The 20,221-nt window shown below is 45.4% G+C and overlaps 1 protein-coding gene across 5 annotated transcripts in view; it reads left to right on the plus strand.

The window, feature by feature from the left end:
• IL27RA (interleukin 27 receptor subunit alpha) overlaps nucleotides 1-20,221 on the plus strand; it is a 420,655-nt gene that overhangs the window by 194,212 nt on the left and 206,222 nt on the right. For 4 of the 5 annotated variants that reach the window (XM_069604392.1, XM_069604388.1, XM_069604389.1 and 1 more), the window contains exon 5: nucleotides 11,520-11,692. The exons of the other annotated variant lie outside the window; for it this stretch is intronic. In XM_069604392.1, coding sequence (XP_069460493.1) covers nucleotides 11,520-11,692 — 173 coding nt within the window. The remainder of the gene's footprint in view (nucleotides 1-11,519; nucleotides 11,693-20,221) is intronic. 5 annotated transcript variants of the gene reach the window in all.

Genomic DNA, 20,221 nt, shown 5'->3' on the forward strand with positions numbered 1-20,221 from the left:
GTGCGGCTGCTAGATTGTAGTACAGTATATTTACACTCTTGGTAGCGTTTGCGGCTGCTAGCTTGTAATATAGAATATTAACACTCTTGGTAGACTGTGCTGCTGCTAGCTTGTAATATAGAATATTAACACTCTTGGTAGCGTGTGCGGCTGCTAGATTGTAATATAGAATATTAACACTCTTGGTAGCGTGAGCGGCTGCTATATTGTAATACAATATATTTACACTCTTGGTAGTGTGTGCTGCTGTTAGATTGTAATACAGTATATTTACACTCTTGGTAATGTGTGCTGCTGCTAGATTGTAATATAGAATATTAACACTCTTGGTAGCGTGTGCGGCTGCTAGCTTGTAATATAGAATATTAACACTCTTGGTAGCGTGTGCTGCTGCTAGCTTGTAATATAGTATATTTACACTCTTGGTTGCCTGTGCTGCTGCTAGATTGTAATACAGTATATTTACACTCTTGGTAGCGTGTGCGGCTGCTAGCTTGTAATATAGAATATTAACACTCTTGGTAGCGTGTGCTGCTGCTAGCTTGTAATATAAAATATTAACACTCTTGGTAGCGTGTGCGGCTGCTAGCTTGTAATATAGAATATTAACACTCTTGGTAGACTGTGCTGCTGCTAGCTTGTAATATAGAATAGTAATATAGAATATTAACACTCTTGGTAGCGTGTGCTGCTGCTAGCTTGTAATATAGAATAGTAATATAGAATATTAACACTCTTGGTAGCGTGTGCTGCTGCTAGCTTGTAATATAGAATATTAACACTCTTGGTAGCGTGTGCGTCTGCTAGATTGTAATATAGAATATTAACACTCTTGGTAGCGTGTGCGGCTGCTAGATTGTAATATAGAATATTAACACTCTTGGTAGCGTGTGCGGCTGCTAGATTGTCACTCTTGGTAGCGTGTGCGGCTGCTAGCTTGTAATATAGAATATTAACACTCTTGGTAGACTGTGCTGCTGCTAGCTTGTAATATAGAATATTAACACTCTTGGTAGCGTGTGCGGCTGCTAGCTTGTAATATAGAATATTAACACTCTTGGTAGCGTGTGCGGCTGCTAGCTTGTAATATAGAATATTAACACTCTTGGTAGCGTGTGCGGCTGCTAGCTTGTAATATAGAATATTAACACTCTTGGTAGCGTGTGCGGCTGCTAGCTTGTAATATAGAATATTAACACTCTTGGTAGACTGTGCTGCTGCTAGCTTGTAATATAGAATATTAACACTCTTGGTAGCGTGTGCGGCTGCTAGCTTGTAATATAGAATATTAACACTCTTGGTAGACTGTGCTGCTGCTAGCTTGTAATATAGAATATTAACACTCTTGGTAGCGTGTGCGGCTGCTAGATTGTAATATAGAATATTAACACTCTTGGTAGCGTGTGCGGCTGCTAGATTGTCACTCTTGGTAGCGTGTGCTGCTGCTAGCTTGTAATATAGAATATTAACACTCTTGGTAGCCTGTGCTGCTGCTAGCTTGTAATATAGAATATTAACACTCTTGGTAGCCTGTGCTGCTGCTAGATTGTAATACAGTATATTTACACTCTTGGTAGCGTGTGCTGCTGCTAGCTTGTAATATAGAATATTAACACTCTTGGTAGCGTGTGCGGCTGCTAGATTGTAATACAGTATATTTACACTCTTGGTAGCGTGTGCGGCTGCTAGCTTGTAATATAGAATAATAACACTCTTGGTAGCGTGTGCGGCTGCTAGATTGTAATACAGTATATTTACACTCTTGGTAGCGTGTGCGGCTGCTAGCTTGTAATATAGAATATTAACACTCTTGGTAGCGTGTGCGGCTGCTAGCTTGTAATATAGAATATTAACACTCTTGGTAGCGTGTGCGGCTGCTAGCTTGTAATATAGAATATTAACACTCTTGGTAGCGTGTGCGGCTGCTAGCTTGTAATATAGAATATTAACACTCTTGGTAGACTGTGCTGCTGCTAGCTTGTAATATAGAATATTAACACTCTTGGTAGCGTGTGCGGCTGCTAGCTTGTAATATAGAATATTAACACTCTTGGTAGACTGTGCTGCTGCTAGCTTGTAATATAGAATATTAACACTCTTGGTAGCGTGTGCGGCTGCTAGCTTGTAATATAGAATATTAACACTCTTGGTAGCGTGTGCGGCTGCTAGCTTGTAATATAGAATATTAACACTCTTGGTAGCGTGTGCGGCTGCTAGCTTGTAATATAGAATATTAACACTCTTGGTAGCGTGTGCGGCTGCTAGCTTGTAATATAGAATATTAACACTCTTGGTAGGGTGTGCTGCTGCTAGCTTGTAACATATAATATTAACACTCTTGGTAGCGTGTGCTGCTGCTAGCTTGTAATATAGAATATTAACACTCTTGGTAGACTGTGCTGCTGCTAGCTTGTAATATAGAATATTAACACTCTTGGTAGCGTGTGCGGCTGCTAGCTTGTAATATAGAATATTAACACTCTTGGTAGCCTGTGCTGCTGCTAGATTGTAATATAGAATATTAACACTCTTGGTAGCGTGTGCGGCTGCTAGATTGTAATATAGAATATTAACACTCTTGGTAGACTGTGCTGCTGCTAGATTGTAATATAGAATATTAACACTCTTGGTAGCGTGTGCGGCTGCTAGATTGTAATATAGAATATTAACACTCTTGGTAGCGTGTGCTGCTGCTAGCTTGTAATATAGAATATTAACACTCTTGGTAGCGTGTGCGGCTGCTAGATTGTCACTCTTGGTAGTGTGTGCTGCTGCTAGCTTGTAATATAGAACATTAACACTCTTGGTAGCGTGTGCTGCTGCTAGCTTGTAATATAGAATATTAACACTCTTGGTAGCCTGTGCTGCTGCTAGATTGTAATACAGTATATTTACACTCTTGGTAGTGTGTCCTGCTGCTAGATTGTAATATAGAATATTAACACTCTTGGGAGCGTGTGCGGCTGCTAGATTGTAGTACAGTATATTTACACTCTTGGTAGCGTTTGCGGCTGCTAGCTTGTAACATATAATATTAACACTCTTGGTAGCGTGTGCTGCTGCTAGCTCATAATATAGAATATTAACACTCTTGGTAGCGTGTGCTGCTTCTAGCTTGTAATATAGAATATTAACACTCTTGGTAGCTTGTGCGGCTGCTAGCTTGTAATATAGAATATTAACACTCTTGGTAGACTGTGCTGCTGCTAGCTTGTAATATAGAATATTAACACTCTTAGTAGCGTGTGCGGCTGCTAGATTGTAATATAGAATATTAACACTCTTGGTAGCGTGTGCTGCTGCTAGATTGTAATATAGAATATTAACACTCTTGGTAGCCTGTGCGGCTGCTAGATTGTAATATAGAATATTAACACTCTTGGTAGCGTGTGCGGCTGCTAGATTGTAATATAGAATATGAACACTCTTGGTAGCGTGTGCGGCTGCTAGATTGTCACTCTTGGTAGTGTGTGCTGCTGCTAGATTGTAATATAGAATATTAACACTCTGGTAGCGTGTGCTGCTGCTAGATTGTAATATAGAATATTAACACTCTTGGTAGCGTGTGCGGCTGCTAGATTGTAATACAGTATATTTACACTCTTGGTAGTGTGTGCTGCTGCTAGATTGTAATATAGAATATTAACACTCTTGGGAGCGTGTGCGGCTGCTAGATTGTAGTACAGTATATTTACACTCTTGGTAGCGTTTGCGGCTGCTAGCTTGTAATATAGAATATTAACACTCTTGGTAGACTGTGCTGCTGCTAGCTTGTAATATAGAATATTAACACTCTTGGTAGCGTGTGCGGCTGCTAGATTGTAATATAGAATATTAACACTCTTGGTAGCGTGAGCGGCTGCTATATTGTAATACAATATATTTACACTCTTGGTAGTGTGTGCTGCTGTTAGATTGTAATACAGTATATTTACACTCTTGGTAATGTGTGCTGCTGCTAGATTGTAATATAGAATATTAACACTCTTGGTAGCGTGTGCGGCTGCTAGCTTGTAATATAGAATATTAACACTCTTGGTAGCGTGTGCTGCTGCTAGCTTGTAATATAGTATATTTACACTCTTGGTTGCCTGTGCTGCTGCTAGATTGTAATACAGTATATTTACACTCTTGGTAGCGTGTGCGGCTGCTAGCTTGTAATATAGAATAATAACACTCTTGGTAGCGTGTGCGGCTGCTAGATTGTAATACAGTATATTTACACTCTTGGTTGCCTGTGCTGCTGCTAGATTGTAATACAGTATATTTACACTCTTGGTAGCGTGTGCTGCTGCTAGCTTGTAATATAGAATATTAACACTCTTGGTAGCGTGTGCTGCTGCTAGCTTGTAATATAGAATATTAACACTCTTGGTAGCGTGTGCGGCTGCTAGCTTGTAATATAGAATATTAACACTCTTGGTAGACTGTGCTGCTGCTAGCTTGTAATATAGAATAGTAATATAGAATATTAACACTCTTGGTAGCGTGTGCTGCTGCTAGCTTGTAATATAGAATAGTAATATAGAATATTAACACTCTTGGTAGCGTGTGCTGCTGCTAGCTTGTAATATAGAATATTAACACTCTTGGTAGCGTGTGCGTCTGCTAGATTGTAATATAGAATATTAACACTCTTGGTAGCGTGTGCGGCTGCTAGATTGTCACTCTTGGTAGCGTGTGCGGCTGCTAGCTTGTAATATAGAATATTAACACTCTTGGTAGACTGTGCTGCTGCTAGCTTTTAATATAGAATATTAACACTCTTGGTAGCGTGTGCGGCTGCTAGCTTGTAATATAGAATATTAACACTCTTGGTAGCGTGTGCGGCTGCTAGCTTGTAATATAGAATATTAACACTCTTGGTAGCGTGTGCGGCTGCTAGCTTGTAATATAGAATATTAACACTCTTGGTAGCGTGTGCGGCTGCTAGCTTGTAATATAGAATATTAACACTCTTGGTAGACTGTGCTGCTGCTAGCTTGTAATATAGAATATTAACACTCTTGGTAGCGTGTGCGGCTGCTAGCTTGTAATATAGAATATTAACACTCTTGGTAGACTGTGCTGCTGCTAGCTTGTAATATAGAATATTAACACTCTTGGTAGCGTGTGCGGCTGCTAGATTGTAATATAGAATATTAACACTCTTGGTAGCGTGTGCGGCTGCTAGATTGTCACTCTTGGTAGCGTGTGCTGCTGCTAGCTTGTAATATAGAATATTAACACTCTTGGTAGCCTGTGCTGCTGCTAGATTGTAATATAGAATATTAACACTCTTGGTAGCCTGTGCTGCTGCTAGATTGTAATACAGTATATTTACACTCTTGGTAGCGTGTGCTGCTGCTAGCTTGTAATATAGAATATTAACACTCTTGGTAGCGTGTGCGGCTGCTAGATTGTAATACAGTATATTTACACTCTTGGTAGCGTGTGCGGCTGCTAGCTTGTAATATAGAATAATAACACTCTTGGTAGCGTGTGCGGCTGCTAGATTGTAATACAGTATATTTACACTCTTGGTAGCGTGTGCGGCTGCTAGCTTGTAATATAGAATATTAACACTCTTGGTAGCGTGTGCGGCTGCTAGCTTGTAATATAGAATATTAACACTCTTGGTAGCGTGTGCGGCTGCTAGCTTGTAATATAGAATATTAACACTCTTGGTAGCGTGTGCGGCTGCTAGCTTGTAATATAGAATATTAACACTCTTGGTAGACTGTGCTGCTGCTAGCTTGTAATATAGAATATTAACACTCTTGGTAGCGTGTGCGGCTGCTAGCTTGTAATATAGAATATTAACACTCTTGGTAGACTGTGCTGCTGCTAGCTTGTAATATAGAATATTAACACTCTTGGTAGCGTGTGCGGCTGCTAGCTTGTAATATAGAATATTAACACTCTTGGTAGCGTGTGCGGCTGCTAGCTTGTAATATAGAATATTAACACTCTTGGTAGCGTGTGCGGCTGCTAGCTTGTAATATAGAATATTAACACTCTTGGTAGCGTGTGCGGCTGCTAGCTTGTAATATAGAATATTAACACTCTTGGTAGGGTGTGCTGCTGCTAGCTTGTAACATATAATATTAACACTCTTGGTAGCGTGTGCTGCTGCTAGCTTGTAATATAGAATATTAACACTCTTGGTAGACTGTGCTGCTGCTAGCTTGTAATATAGAATATTAACACTCTTGGTAGCGTGTGCGGCTGCTAGCTTGTAATATAGAATATTAACACTCTTGGTAGCCTGTGCTGCTGCTAGATTGTAATATAGAATATTAACACTCTTGGTAGCGTGTGCGGCTGCTAGATTGTAATATAGAATATTAACACTCTTGGTAGACTGTGCTGCTGCTAGATTGTAATATAGAATATTAACACTCTTGGTGGCGTGTGCGGCTGCTAGATTGTAATATAGAATATTAACACTCTTGGTAGCGTGTGCTGCTGCTAGCTTGTAATATAGAATATTAACACTCTTGGTAGCGTGTGCGGCTGCTAGATTGTCACTCTTGGTAGTGTGTGCTGCTGCTAGCTTGTAATATAGAACATTAACACTCTTGGTAGCGTGTGCTGCTGCTAGCTTGTAATATAGAATATTAACACTCTTGGTAGCCTGTGCTGCTGCTAGATTGTAATACAGTATATTTACACTCTTGGTAGTGTGTGCTGCTGCTGGATTGTAATATAGAATATTAACACTCTTGGTAGCCTGTGCTGCTGCTAGATTGTAATACAGTATATTTACACTCTTGGTAGTGTGTGCTGCTGCTGGATTGTAATATAGAATATTAACACTCTTGGTAGCGTGTGCTGCTGCTAGCTTGTAATATAGAATATTAACACTCTTGGTAGCCTGTGCGGCTGCTAGATTGTAATATAGAATATTAACACTCTTGGTAGCGTGTGCTGCTGCTAGCTTGTAATATAGAATATTAACACTCTTGGTAGCGTGTGCTGCTGCTAGCTTGTAATATAGAATATTAACACTCTTGGTAGCCTGTGCGGCTGCTAGATTGTAATATAGAATATTAACACTCTTGGTAGCGTGTGCTGCTGCTAGCTTGTAATATAGAATATTAACACTCTTGGTAGCGTGTGCGGCTGCTAGATTGTAATATAGAATATTAACACTCTTGGTAGCGTGTGCGGCTGCTAGATTGTCACTCTTGGTAGCGTGTGCTGCTGCTAGCTTGTAATATAGAATATTAACACTCTGGTAGCATGTGCTGCTGCTAGATTGTAATATAGAATATTAACACTCTTGGTAGCCTGTGCTGCTGCTAGATTGTAATACAGTATATTTACACTCTTGGTAGTGTGTGCTGCTGCTGGATTGTAATATAGAATATTAACACTCTTGGTAGCCTGTGCTGCTGCTAGATTGTAATACAGTATATTTACACTCTTGGTAGTGTGTGCTGCTGCTGGATTGTAATATAGAATATTAACACTCTTGGTAGCGTGTGCTGCTGCTAGCTTGTAATATAGAATATTAACACTCTTGGTAGCCTGTGCGGCTGCTAGATTGTAATATAGAATATTAACACTCTTGGTAGCGTGTGCTGCTGCTAGCTTGTAATATAGAATATTAACACTCTTGGTAGCGTGTGCTGCTGCTAGCTTGTAATATAGAATATTAACACTCTTGGTAGCCTGTGCGGCTGCTAGATTGTAATATAGAATATTAACACTCTTGGTAGCGTGTGCTGCTGCTAGCTTGTAATATAGAATATTAACACTCTTGGTAGCGTGTGCGGCTGCTAGATTGTAATATAGAATATTAACACTCTTGGTAGCGTGTGCGGCTGCTAGATTGTCACTCTTGGTAGTGTGTGCTGCTGCTAGCTTGTAATATAGAATATTAACACTCTGGTAGCATGTGCTGCTGCTAGATTGTAATATAGAATATTAACACTCTTGGTAGCCTGTGCTGCTGCTAGATTGTAATACAGTATATTTACACTCTTGGTAGTGTGTGCTGCTGCTGGATTGTAATATAGAATATTAACACTCTTGGTAGCCTGTGCTGCTGCTAGATTGTAATACAGTATATTTACACTCTTGGTAGTGTGTGCTGCTGCTGGATTGTAATATAGAATATTAACACTCTCGGTAGCCTGTGCGGCTGCTAGATTGTAATATAGAATATTAACACTCTTGGTAGCGTGTGCTGCTGCTAGCTTGTAATATAGAATATTAACACTCTGGTAGCATGTGCTGCTGCTAGATTGTAATATAGAATATTAACACTCTTGGTAGCCTGTGCTGCTGCTAGATTGTAATACAGTATATTTACACTCTTGGTAGTGTGTGCTGCTGCTGGATTGTAATATAGAATATTAACACTCTTGGTAGCCTGTGCTGCTGCTAGATTGTAATACAGTATATTTACACTCTTGGTAGTGTGTGCTGCTGCTGGATTGTAATATAGAATATTAACACTCTTGGTAGCCTGTGCTGCTGCTAGATTGTAATACAGTATATTTACACTCTTGGTAGTGTGTGCTGCTGCTGGATTGTAATATAGAATATTAACACTCTCGGTAGCCTGTGCGGCTGCTAGATTGTAATATAGAATATTAACACTCTGGTAGCGTGTGCTGCTGCTAGCTTGTAATATAGAATATTAACACTCTTGGTAGCGTGTGCGGCTGCTAGATTGTAATATAGAATATTAACACTCTTGGTAGCGTGTGCGGCTGCTAGATTGTAATATATAATATTAACACTCTTGGTAGCGTGTGCGGCTGCTAGATTGTAATATAGAATATTAACACTCTTGGTAGTGTGTGCGGCTGCTAGATTGTAATACAGTATATTTACACTCTTGGTAGCGTGTGCGGCTGCTAGCTTGCAATATAGAATATTAACACTCTGGTAGCGTGTGCGGCTGCTAGCTTGTAATATATAATATTAACACTCTTGGTAGCGTGTGCGGCTGCTAGCTTGTAATATAGAATATTAACACTCTTGGTAGCGTGTGCGGCTGCTAGATTGCAATATAGAATATTAACACTCTTGGTAGCGTGTGCTGCTGCTAGCTTGTAATATAGAATATTAACACTCTTGGTAGCGTGTGCGGCTGCTAGATTGCAATATAGAATATTAACACTCTTGGTAGCGTGTGCGGCTGCTAGATTGCAATATAGAATATTAACACTCTTGGTAGCGTGTGCTGCTGCTAGCTTGTAATATAGAATATTAACACTCTTGGTAGCGTGTGCTGCTGCTAGCTTGTAATATAGAATATTCACACTCTTAGTAGCGTGTGCGGCTGCTAGATTGTAATATAGAATATTAACACTCTTGGTAGCGTGTGCGGCTGCTAGATTGCAATATAGAATATTAACACTCTTGGTAGCGTGTGCTGCTGCTAGATTGTAATATAGAATATTAACACTCTTGGTAGCGTGTGCTGCTGCTAGATTGTAATTAGGGCTCCCAGTTTTCTGCTTTTACGCATAAACACATACGGAATTCACCCAGTTTCCTTTAAGTATTTATTTGTAAAAAGCTAAAGAATGAAGACTTCATGTGTATGGAGTTAACTATTCATGGTGTCCGTTATGGTTTACATGCCAATGGGTTTGCAAAGCAACACAATGGAGAGGCTAGAAAAAGTGATTTATTTCTCTATGAAGTTATTAAAAGGGCAACACAAATGTTTAACCTGCCAGTAGGAGTTTCTGAGTGACCCATTAAAGGTATCTAAGTGCTACATTTTTAATTTGAATAAATGCGGAAAATCACTAGTTGCAAAACATTTTTTTTACACAGTAAATATAAATGTGGATAAATGCATATAAAATGACTACCAAATATTGATAAATAAAGACGTAAGTGTTCAAAAAATAAATAGCATTAAACCAGGAGCCTTCTCTGTAATCTCTAGAATATGAGCACTCTTGGTATCGGGCTCTGCAGATAGCTTGTAATCTCACTAGGATCGATTTACTCTCTCTGTGGTGTGTTCTGTCTGCTGCTGGCTTGTACTCTCTCCAGAAGATATGACTTCACTTAAGTGTGCTCTGCTGCTGGCTTGTAATGTCTCCAGAATGTCCACTCTCACCTTAGTGTGCTCTGCTGCTGGCTTGTAATGTCTCCAGAATGTCCACTCTCACCTTAGTGTGCTCTGCCGCTGGCTTGTAATCTCTCCAGCATGTCCACTCTCCCTTAGGGTGCTCTGCTGCTGGCTTGTTTTGTCTCCAGAATGTCCACTCTCACCGTTGTGTGCTCTGCTGCTGGCTTGTAATCTCTCCAGCATGTCCGCTCTCACCGTTGTGTGCTCTGCTGCTGGCTTGTAATCTCTCCAGCATGTCCGCTCTCACCGTTGTGTGCTCTGCTGCTGGCTTGTAATCTCTCCAGCATGTCCGCTCTCACCGTTGTGTGCTCTGCTGCTGGCTTGTAATCTCTCCAGCATGTCCGCTCTCACCGTTGTGTGCTCTGCTGCTGGCTTGTAATCTCTCCAGCATGTCCACTCTCCCTTAGGGTGCTCTGCTGCTGGCTTGTTTTGTCTCCAGAATGTCCTCTCTCACCTTGGTGTGCTCTGCTGCTGGCTTGTAATCTCTCCAGAATGTCCACTCTCACATTGGTGTGCTCTGCTGCTGGCTTGTAATCTCTCCAGAATGTCCACTCTCACATTGGTGTGCTCTGCTGCTGGCTTGTTTTGTCTCCAGAATGTCCTCTCTCACATTGGTGTGCTCTGCTGCTGGCTTGTAATCTCTCCAGAATGTCCACTCTCACATTGGTGTGCTCTGCTTCTGGCTTGTTTTGTCTCCAGAATGTCCACACTCCCCTTGGTGTGCGCTGCTGTTGGTTTGTAATGTCTCCAGCATGTCCACTCTCCCTTAGGGTGCTCTGCTGGTGGCTTGTAATCTCTCCAGAATGTCCTCTCTCACCTTTGTGTGCTCTGCTGCTGGCTTGTAATCTCTCCAGAATGTCCACTCTCACATTGGTGTGCTCTGCTGCTGGCTTGTAATCTCTCCAGAATGTCCTCTCTCACCTTTGTGTGCTCTGCTGCTGGCTTGTAATCTCTCCAGAATGTCCACTCTCACCTTTGTGTGCTCTGCTGCTGGCTTGTAATCTCTCCAGAATGTCCACTCTCACATTGGTGTGCTCTGCTGCTGGCTTGTTTTGTCTCCAGAATGTCCACACTCCCCTTGGTGTGCGCTGCTGTTGGTTTGTAATGTCTCCAGCATGTCCACTCTCCCTTAGGGTGCTCTGCTGGTGGCTTGTAATCTCTCCAGAATGTCCACTCTCACCGTTGTGTGCTCTGCTGCTGGCTTGTAATCCCTCCAGCATGTCCACTCTCACCGTTGTGTGCTCTGCTGCTGGCTTGTAATGTGTCCAGAATGTCCACCCTCACCTTAGTGTGCTCTGCTGCTGGTTTGTTTTGTCTCCACAATGTCCACTCTCACCTTGTTATCTCTCTAGTCGTGTAACACCAACAGGCGCATGCTGTATTACCATCCTTTGTAATGTGTTCAGCTCTTCCCTGTTCTTTGTTCATCTTTCAGTCACAGTCGTCAGCGTTCTCCTGCCGCGGCATCTATCCCAAGGGGGCAGAGCTGGGGGGTGATTGCACGTGAGAACCTGACAGCCTACGACACGGGCCTGGCGTGGGTTGAAGGAGTGGGTGCTGGCAAGAAGTTTATGTCCTTGCAATTGGAGATTGACTTGCAGGCCATTGGTGAGCATTTTTCCCAGCCCCCCTCTCTAGATACCTTAATGCTGCTTGCGATTAAGTGTTTTTCTAGGGTTCTGATGCCTTTGTACATTGGCAGGCTCATTCAGCTATGGAGCATGGGGGTCTGTGTTGAAAATGTGTTCCGGTGTGTGTGTTAATGCAAAGCTGTGGTGCAGTGATTGTATGTGTGTAAAATGTGTTGCTTTATGTGTATTAATATAGACATGTGTTTAATTTATATTTCATTCGTAAAGCACCAGTGCTGCAAGTTGGCTAACTAGAGGTGAAAAGTGCTTACCTTCATACCCTTGTAAATTTAGGTCAGGTGATTGATGGAGGGAGGGTGCACGTGGAAGACACTTCTGAGCCAGGGAAGGAAGCCACTTCCTTGGGAGGAACCCAGCAACTGGAAACAAACATTATTTCCCGGTCCCGAAGAAGGGAGTCATTCTTCTGGACCAAGAAGGCCTACCTTATCTTTAGTTTAGTGTTAGGTGTAAGGGACAGAAGTGAGGGTTTGATACAGTACGGTGGACTACTGATTTACATGGGCATTTTGACAGCACCCTTAGTATTTTAGTTGAGGCAGGGAACCCCCGTCTTAGAGTAGGGAAAGTTAGGTTTTCTCTTTATTTTCCTGATAAAATAAAGGTTTATAGCAATCACCATGCCACCTGTATGTCAGTTTACTCCTTCTGCACCCTTACAACGTACATCGTCAATATGCCACCATACCTCACTTCCTTTTTTCCACACGCTGCGCATGCTGTTTCGTAGCACAGTTGGGAAAATGTTTGTGTACAAAATTGTTTCAACTCAAAAGTGCCCATCGCGGTCCCACACAACATGTGTGTGTGGTGTCTCGGGGTGGATCATTAAGTCAAGCAGTGCAACTCATGTCAGCACATGAATCTTAAGGCACACGGGGAACGCTCCGCAAAGTTAGCACTTGGGATATCCCTGTCGAAATCCAGGCCCGATCAGCCACAAAATCTTCTGCCGCTGACCCAGAAAGGTCTACACCTGAGAAGAAAGATAGAGAAAAGCTCTTGCAGCAAGTCTCGCCATTCTTCCTCCTCGTCCTCCCACAAAAAGAAAAGGAAGCATAAGCATAGGTGCGACTCCTCAGAGGGACGGAGAGAATCATGCGTGACCAAGGGGGCCCAGTGGGTAGAGTGGTAGGCCTTCAAGCAGCAGATGCTACAAATGTTTTAGAAAGCTGCGGCAGGCAGCGCTGGCACCGGTTCCACCTTGAGGATCTGGCGTCTAGGTGTCCAAGTCCGGTCCCACAATGTCCACCTTGACTGACTCGAAGCCGGCACTGACACCAGCTCCGAGAACCCCTGTCAGGCCTGCCCCATCGACGTTGGCATCGATTGTGTCCCGGCTGGAGTTCTTTGAGTGGGATACTGTCCCTTTAGGGATGGAGCCTCTGAGAGAAGCAGGATTGGAGCATATGCCGACTTTCTAACGGACCAGGCTGACCTGTTGCTACTAGCACTATGCGAGCAGGCCCAACACCTTGCCCAACCTCGAGATGCAGCAAGCGTCTCCCTACACCTACCCCAATGCCCAGTACAGAAGGATGGTTGAAAGGGTATTAGTGGCTCTTGGCCTCAGTGCTCCCACCAATCCTTTGCAATCCTTTGCAATTCTATGATTTGACTGACATCTTGGACAAGGATCCACAGTCTGAGAGAGCCCTGCCCTTCAACGCAGCCATTTCAGTCCTCAGTGCCGCGTTATGGCAGAGGCCATGTTCAATGCTGGTGGTAGATGCTGGTGGTAGATACTGAGGGGCCATTTATCTGCCCTTTCTGGTGATCATTCAACCCGGCCGCCACAGTGAGTTGCGAGGTTTGCAACGTCATGTTGACCCCCACGCCCTCACCCCCCAACGAACAGGCAGTCTGCTGATCAATGCCCATGTCGACACTACTCTGGAGGGCATCCTGCTTCCATGGGTCGAATTCTCCCCAAACGTGCAGGCACAACTGCTTAATATGGCCGATTCGACTGTGAGCACCTCTTCACGTCAATGCTGACGAGTCTCTGGAGCTCTTCAATGAGTCGAAGCCTACAACTAAGTCACTAGGTCTAGCAATTCAGCAGCCTGCCAAACAATCTTTTTTTCTTTTGGATCCAGAGCCAGAGGATACAGGCACCCTTTTCATGAGGAAGACAAACAGGGCCAGAGACGGGTCTCTTGCCCCGGCAGGGTCAGCGGGGCCTCGAAACACCATTCCGCTTCGGCGTTGGGGGCAATAGCGTCTGCTAGTTCTCCCCATATGCTTCCCCAGTTGGAGTAATTTAATTCAATTGATATTTTATTAATATCGCGATCGTACAAGTGTTTCAGAGCGCGACAAGGCAAGGGAGGGGAAAAGTGGAGAACAAACCAATGATCTTACTAGGCCCAGTGACAGTGAGAACGCGCACGTGCAAGGGGAAAAGTGCATGGAAGGGGGGAGAAGTGGAAAGTGGTGAGCAGAGGGGAAAACAGATAGAATAAAATATATAAATAATAAAAGCAATAAACGGTGGTAGTGCAGCCAGCAAGTGGCAAGTACTGGGATTTAAGGCAGCAGACAGGGCATGTCTGATAAGTTCAGAATGAAAGGAAAGGGCGTGGGGGAATGTATGGGTACAGATACATACCCCAGTGCAAGGGGTGAACCGGAGGCAGTGCAGGAGGGTGGCAGGGCGAGCAGGTACCTCGGCCCGGGGGACAGAGGGTGGACAGGTGCACCGTGCAGAGAGAGAAACAGATCAGCAGGGGAGAGGGAGAGCGAAAGCAGAAGCAAAGAGGAAGGTCTTGAGTTGCTTCCAGAACCAGAGATGGTTCTCAAGTTTCAGAGTGGCCTAGAGGCTGTTCCAGAGGGAGGCCCCAGCGGAATACAGAGATCTACCCCCAGATCGTTTCTCGGAAAAACGACTGACCCTGAGGGAGTTGGAGGAGGAGGAGTGAAGAGCTCGAGAGCAGAGGTATTTACGGAGGGATAGCTGAAGGTATTTTGGACTGTGTCTACATGCATTTAAATGTACAACATGTAAATGCTTAACCCACTTGTACCTTCCCCGTTACTAAGTTCCCCTCAAGTAACAGTGCCACAATGCCTAAGGGCTGCTTGTGCGCTATACAAATGTAAAAAATAAAATAAATAAATTGTGATGGGTGGAAGGAAATCAAGTCTGACACCTGGGCCTTTCTTCTGGTCCAGTGGGGATATTGTCTCCCCTTTGTCAAAAGACTACTGGACAGACTCCATCCCTTTTTCAACAGCCGGAACCGTAGCTCCGGGAAGAGCTGAAAGCCCTAGTATTGAAGAGCACAGTGGAGGTGGTACCAGCCGTGGAGACTGGATCAGGCTGACACTCCTACTACCTTTTGGTTTCAAAGAAGGTGGGATGACTCTGTCCCATCCTGGACCTCAGTGCCTGGACCTCCTCGGCTGGTACATTTTCCCTTGTCCTCTTGGCCTGGAAGGTTGTCCCCACTCCTGGAGGGACTGAGATTGCAAGTTTACCAACCACTGCAATCGGGCTATCTTGCACCACCTAAAGATGGCCTCCTAGATGGCTGCTTTGCCTGGATGGGTCACGCTGCAATTTGCCGGGCCCGATTGGCTCCTGTATCCAGCAAATGCTGAGGCCCGGCCGAGCCGTGAGGCAGAGCCGGGCCTGGCATCAAAGGCGAATACCTGTCTTTTCCCCTGTCCTTTCCCATGGCCTGGCCATCTGCCATCACCTGCTTGAGTACTGTTACAACTGCAACTACCTATTTGATTCGCCATGGCCTAACATTACTGACTTTGCAACTTCTTTACCGAACTAGGAGCGTACTCACTACTAAGACCATTCACGCACAGCCTTTGGTCTTACAATCAGGTGTACCTTCTAATTTCACTCCCACAGATATTGCTACTTGTGGGCGCTCACTGTGACCTCTGTTGATTTTATCCTTGAAATGTATTCTGCTCGACTGCACTTTCTTACCTTCGTACATTATACACAAAAACTGCCTTTATGCAATAAGATCAGTACATTACGGATTCATTTCATTTTTGAAGTTTCTAAATACTTGTAATGTGCTTCTGCTGACTTTATATGAATTTGATGTAGCTCATCTCCATTGCATACGTACGCTACCCTTACTATGGCCCAATATGTATTTGATGCAGACTTACTACAAGAGGCGAGCTTTTCCCCTACATCTGTACATTACCGTTTAATATGGCCTAATATGTATTTGATGTAGCCTAGCTACAAGAGGTGGGCTTTCCATTGCATTCGTACGCTACCCTTACTATGAACCAACATGTATTTGATGCAGACTCACTACAAGAGGCGAGCTTTTCCACTACATATGTATGTCACCCTTTAATATGACCCAATGTGTATTTGATGGTTTATGGTCTTTGCATCGAAAATGATGCATCAACATTACAATCTATCTAAAGAAATGCAACGAAAGTAAATGCATCGAAATGCTATCTCTTGAATTAAAAGTACATATCCGGCATGTTGTCTTGTTCGGGTGTGGTTTAAATAGCCCCTGTAAAGTAGTCCAGGTAAAGTAGTCCCTAGGCCACCACACCCAAAACACTAGACCGCCTAGCTTGGTTCTAGGAATCAAGCTATGTGGATGCCTCCATGTTGGCTGAAAGCCTAAATAAAGTAGTTCCTCAAGCAGATGTCTTTCCTTACTGATGAGCCTGGCGCCAAAGGCGCCAGGACTGCCCCCAAGAGGGCCTGTGAAGTGGATGTCAGGCCTTATTAGTGATCAGAGCCCTGATTCCACCTGGCCAATGGGCTTGCCAGTGGGGATCAGGGCTGAGAGTCGTGACAATATGCTTTTCGATGGAAAAGCAATTCAGTGAATACATTTCGATGGATATGTATTTGATGAATACATTTTCAGTGGAAAGTCCAGATACCGTATTTGATGCAGTCTCGCTACAAGAGGCGAGCTTGTCCACTACATATGTACGTTACCCTTTAATATGACCTAATATGTATTTGATGTAGCCTCGCTACAAGTGGTGGGTTTACCATTGCATATGTACGCTACCCTTACTATGACCCAACATGTATTTGATGCAGACTCACTACAAGAAGCAAGCTGTCCATTGCATATGCCCACTACTCTGATTATGTCTGGAGCTGTACCTGATGTAGCCCTCTGCCACTTTAGGTGTGTCTTTCCCATGTGCAGACTATCCGTTGCTTTTGTCATAGTGCTTATACCTCTTTGAGCCCTGCGCTCTAATAGGTAAAGTCATTTTACCCTTTCAACGTTATTATCCTGTAATATCTTTTTCCAATGTATGTATCATCCGTCCTATGTATGCCTTTGTATGGAACCACTTTATGGCACTTACTGTAATCATGTTCTTCAATTAAGTGCAGAGATGCCTAAGGGCTGTGCACGCTATACAAATAATAAACCAAACAAGTTCCTTAGGAACGACAAGTTCAGGATGGTGATGTTGAGAGCAGTTCTCCAGGCTCTAAAGCTCCAGGACTGGTTGGTGTCATTAGACCTTTAGGTTGGTTATTTTCACATGCCAATCAATTGGATGCACAGTCGATTCCTGAGGTCCTTCCTTGGGGATGCTCACTATCAGTTCAAAGTGCTTCCCTTTGACCTACACTCCGCTCCAGGCTCTTCACCAAGCTGATGTTGATAGTGGTGGCACACCTCAGGAGATCTGGCGTCCACGTGTTTCAGTACCTGAATGACTGGTTGTTCCAAGGGCGGTCTTCAGAGAAGACATGCAGCCACCTCGAGAACACCTATTCCCTGCTTCACAGCTTGGGCTTCTCCCTGAACCTCCCGAAGCCCCATGTTACACCAACCAAGATACTCCAACTTCGAGGGGATTGTGTCCTCCGACGTATTCCACATCTTTGCTGCTTCGGAAAACTGTTTCGGCGTAGGAATCATGCGTCGATGTCGATACGCTCCCTTGAGGACCTCCTTCGACGGTCGACATATCGGATGTTGTATCTAGGACGCACAACGCCGTAGCCTCAGTTTTTTCAAAAACGTGTTCGCTACGAAATCTCGCCGCGCCTCGGTTCTTCTACTTCGGTTGAGAAAATGTCTTCTTCTACCCCGAAGTCAGGCTTCAAAAAGTGTCGGGACTGCGGTTCCAAAATGTCCCTTACGGACCCGCACGACGTCTGTCTGTGGTGCCTCGGTGAAAGCCACGCCACCGACGATTGCGATGAATGCCAGTCCCTAACTTCGAAGGCCTTGCGGGAGAGGAAGAAGTTGTTGTCGATAGGTAGGTTTGCTAAAAAGTCGAAATCCACTGGTCTTGCGAACAACGATTCGAGGGCCGACTCTCCGCGTCGGCGCAAGTCCAGGGGGTCTCATTCTAGGAGTGGGTCCCGCCATTCCTCTGCCTCTTCGAGGCATTCACGGAAACGCCGTCACCGGTCGCCTTCCTCGTCAGAAGACACTGCCAGGCGGCAGGTGGCATGTCACACGAAACACTCGTCGCCGAGAATGAATTCCGCCGGCAGATGATGGCGATTTTCGAATCACAGGGCACCGTTCCGTCCGCACCTTCGAGGGAAGCCGGCAAGGAACACGCTAGAGCCACCGCTCGCATGCCTTCGGGCTCGGGGGGTCAGCGCGAGCATCGGGAACTGTCGCAGTCCCGATAAGACAAGGATGATTGCCACCGTGCCTGGTCCACATCCCGGTCCTCGACGCCGTCGAGAGCGTTGGAGCCTGTGAGGCCTTAAAAGAAGGCATTGGCGCCATGTCCGTCGAGGGACTCTCTCGAGGCTCCGAGGAAGTCGTCGGCGCCAAGGGCGTCGAAGGACACGCTCTGGGCTCCGGCCTCGAAGCTGTTGTCGAAGTCGTCGGCGCCTCAGTCAGCGCCACTTCCATCGGCGCCCAAGATGGTTACTCTTTCTCAAGTCCTCCAGGCCCTTCAATTTCAGGACTGGTTGGTGTCTCTCGACCTCAAGGATGCTTATTTTCATGTGCCGATTCATCCCAAGCACAGGAAGTACCTGAGCTTTGCGGTTGGTGACTCACATTTTCAGTTTTGGGTCCTGCCATTCGGATTGACCTCCGCCCCGAAGGTCTTCACCAAGCTGATGGTGGTGGTGGCAGCGCATCTCGGGAAAGGGGAGGGCGGTTCAAGTCTACCCCTACCTGGACGATTGGTTGATCAGGGCGCGCTCTCCAGAGCAAGCCCTGGCTCATCTGTCCGTCACCTGCCACTCCCTTCACACGCTGGGCTTCTCCTTCAATTTAAAGAAGTCCCATTTGACACCTTCCCAGCGGCTCCAGTACATCGGAGCAGTGCTACACACATCCCTGGGGCAGTGTTCGCCTCCCCAGGTGAGGACTAATGACATTCTGCAGATGGTGGACAAATTTAAACGTGCCCGGAGTCTCCCGGCGTTCTAGTTCTTGAGACAGCTCGGCCTCATGGCATCCTGCATTTTACTGGTGCCAGAGACCAGGCTGCGGATGAGATCTCTGCAATGGGCGCTCAAGATGCAGTGGTCACAGCTCTCCGGCAGGATGTCGGATCCTGTGCAGATTCCGCCCTCGGTCGCCCAGGACTGTCTGTGGTGGGCCGTCGAAGGAAATCTGTTGAAAGGGGCTCCATTTTGGTAACCATGGCCGGAGGTGACGATCATGATGGACGCATCCCTCATGGGTTGGGGAGCTCATGCCAACGAGCTGACAGCCAGCGGTCGTTGGTCTCCGTCGGATTCCAGACTCCACATCAATCTGTTAGAGCTGCGGGCTTTCAGGCTAGCCCTGAAGGCTTTTCTGCCGTCTGTGCGGGGGAAGAATGTCCTGATTATGACGGACAATACAGTGGCCATGCACTACCTCAACAAAAAGCGAGGGCAGGGTCACTCCCACTGTGCAGGGAGGCGATGCAGCTCTGGTTCTGGGCCATCCAGCAGGAAATTTCGATTTCGGCAGTTCATCTGGCCGGAGACGAAAACGCAGCGGCGGACGCTCTGAGCAGGCAGAGCATGGTCTCTCTCGAGGGGGAGCTGGCTCAGGAAGTTCTGTTGGAGATCTTCTTGTTGGACATCCTCAGGCCCTCCACACCCTGGTGTCGGAAATCCAGAAGAAGATGGTGACGACGCCTCTGGTAGCACCAGATCCACCTCTGGCGAAGAAGAGGAAGCGGCACCCTACGCCACTGCATCAGCCTCTGATTCCATCCCCCCAAGGATACGGGGACGGAGACGATGAGTCACGCAGACAACAACGGTGGCATCTCTCCGCCGCCGAGGGCTTCCCTCCCGGACGAAGTGGGGTTGTTCTACGCCATGGTCGCCAAAGCGTCTGAACTCTTCCAGCTGACGCCAGAAGAGACCAAGAAGGAAGGTTTCCTATATCAATGACAGGAAGCCAAAAGGCAGACCATTCAGGTGGTGTCTCTCCTGGATGATGTTTGGGATGAAGGCCTGGCGCTGATTAGAAACCTGGCCTCGGCCCTGGCGAAGAGGGGTAGGCTGGAGAAAAAGTACTGTGTACCCGAG

The sequence above is a fragment of the Ambystoma mexicanum genome, chromosome 3q (assembly GCF_040938575.1).
Source record: "Ambystoma mexicanum isolate Mex_15411 chromosome 3q, UKY_AmexF1_1, whole genome shotgun sequence".
In the NCBI taxonomy this organism is placed as follows: Eukaryota; Metazoa; Chordata; class Amphibia; order Caudata; family Ambystomatidae; genus Ambystoma; species Ambystoma mexicanum.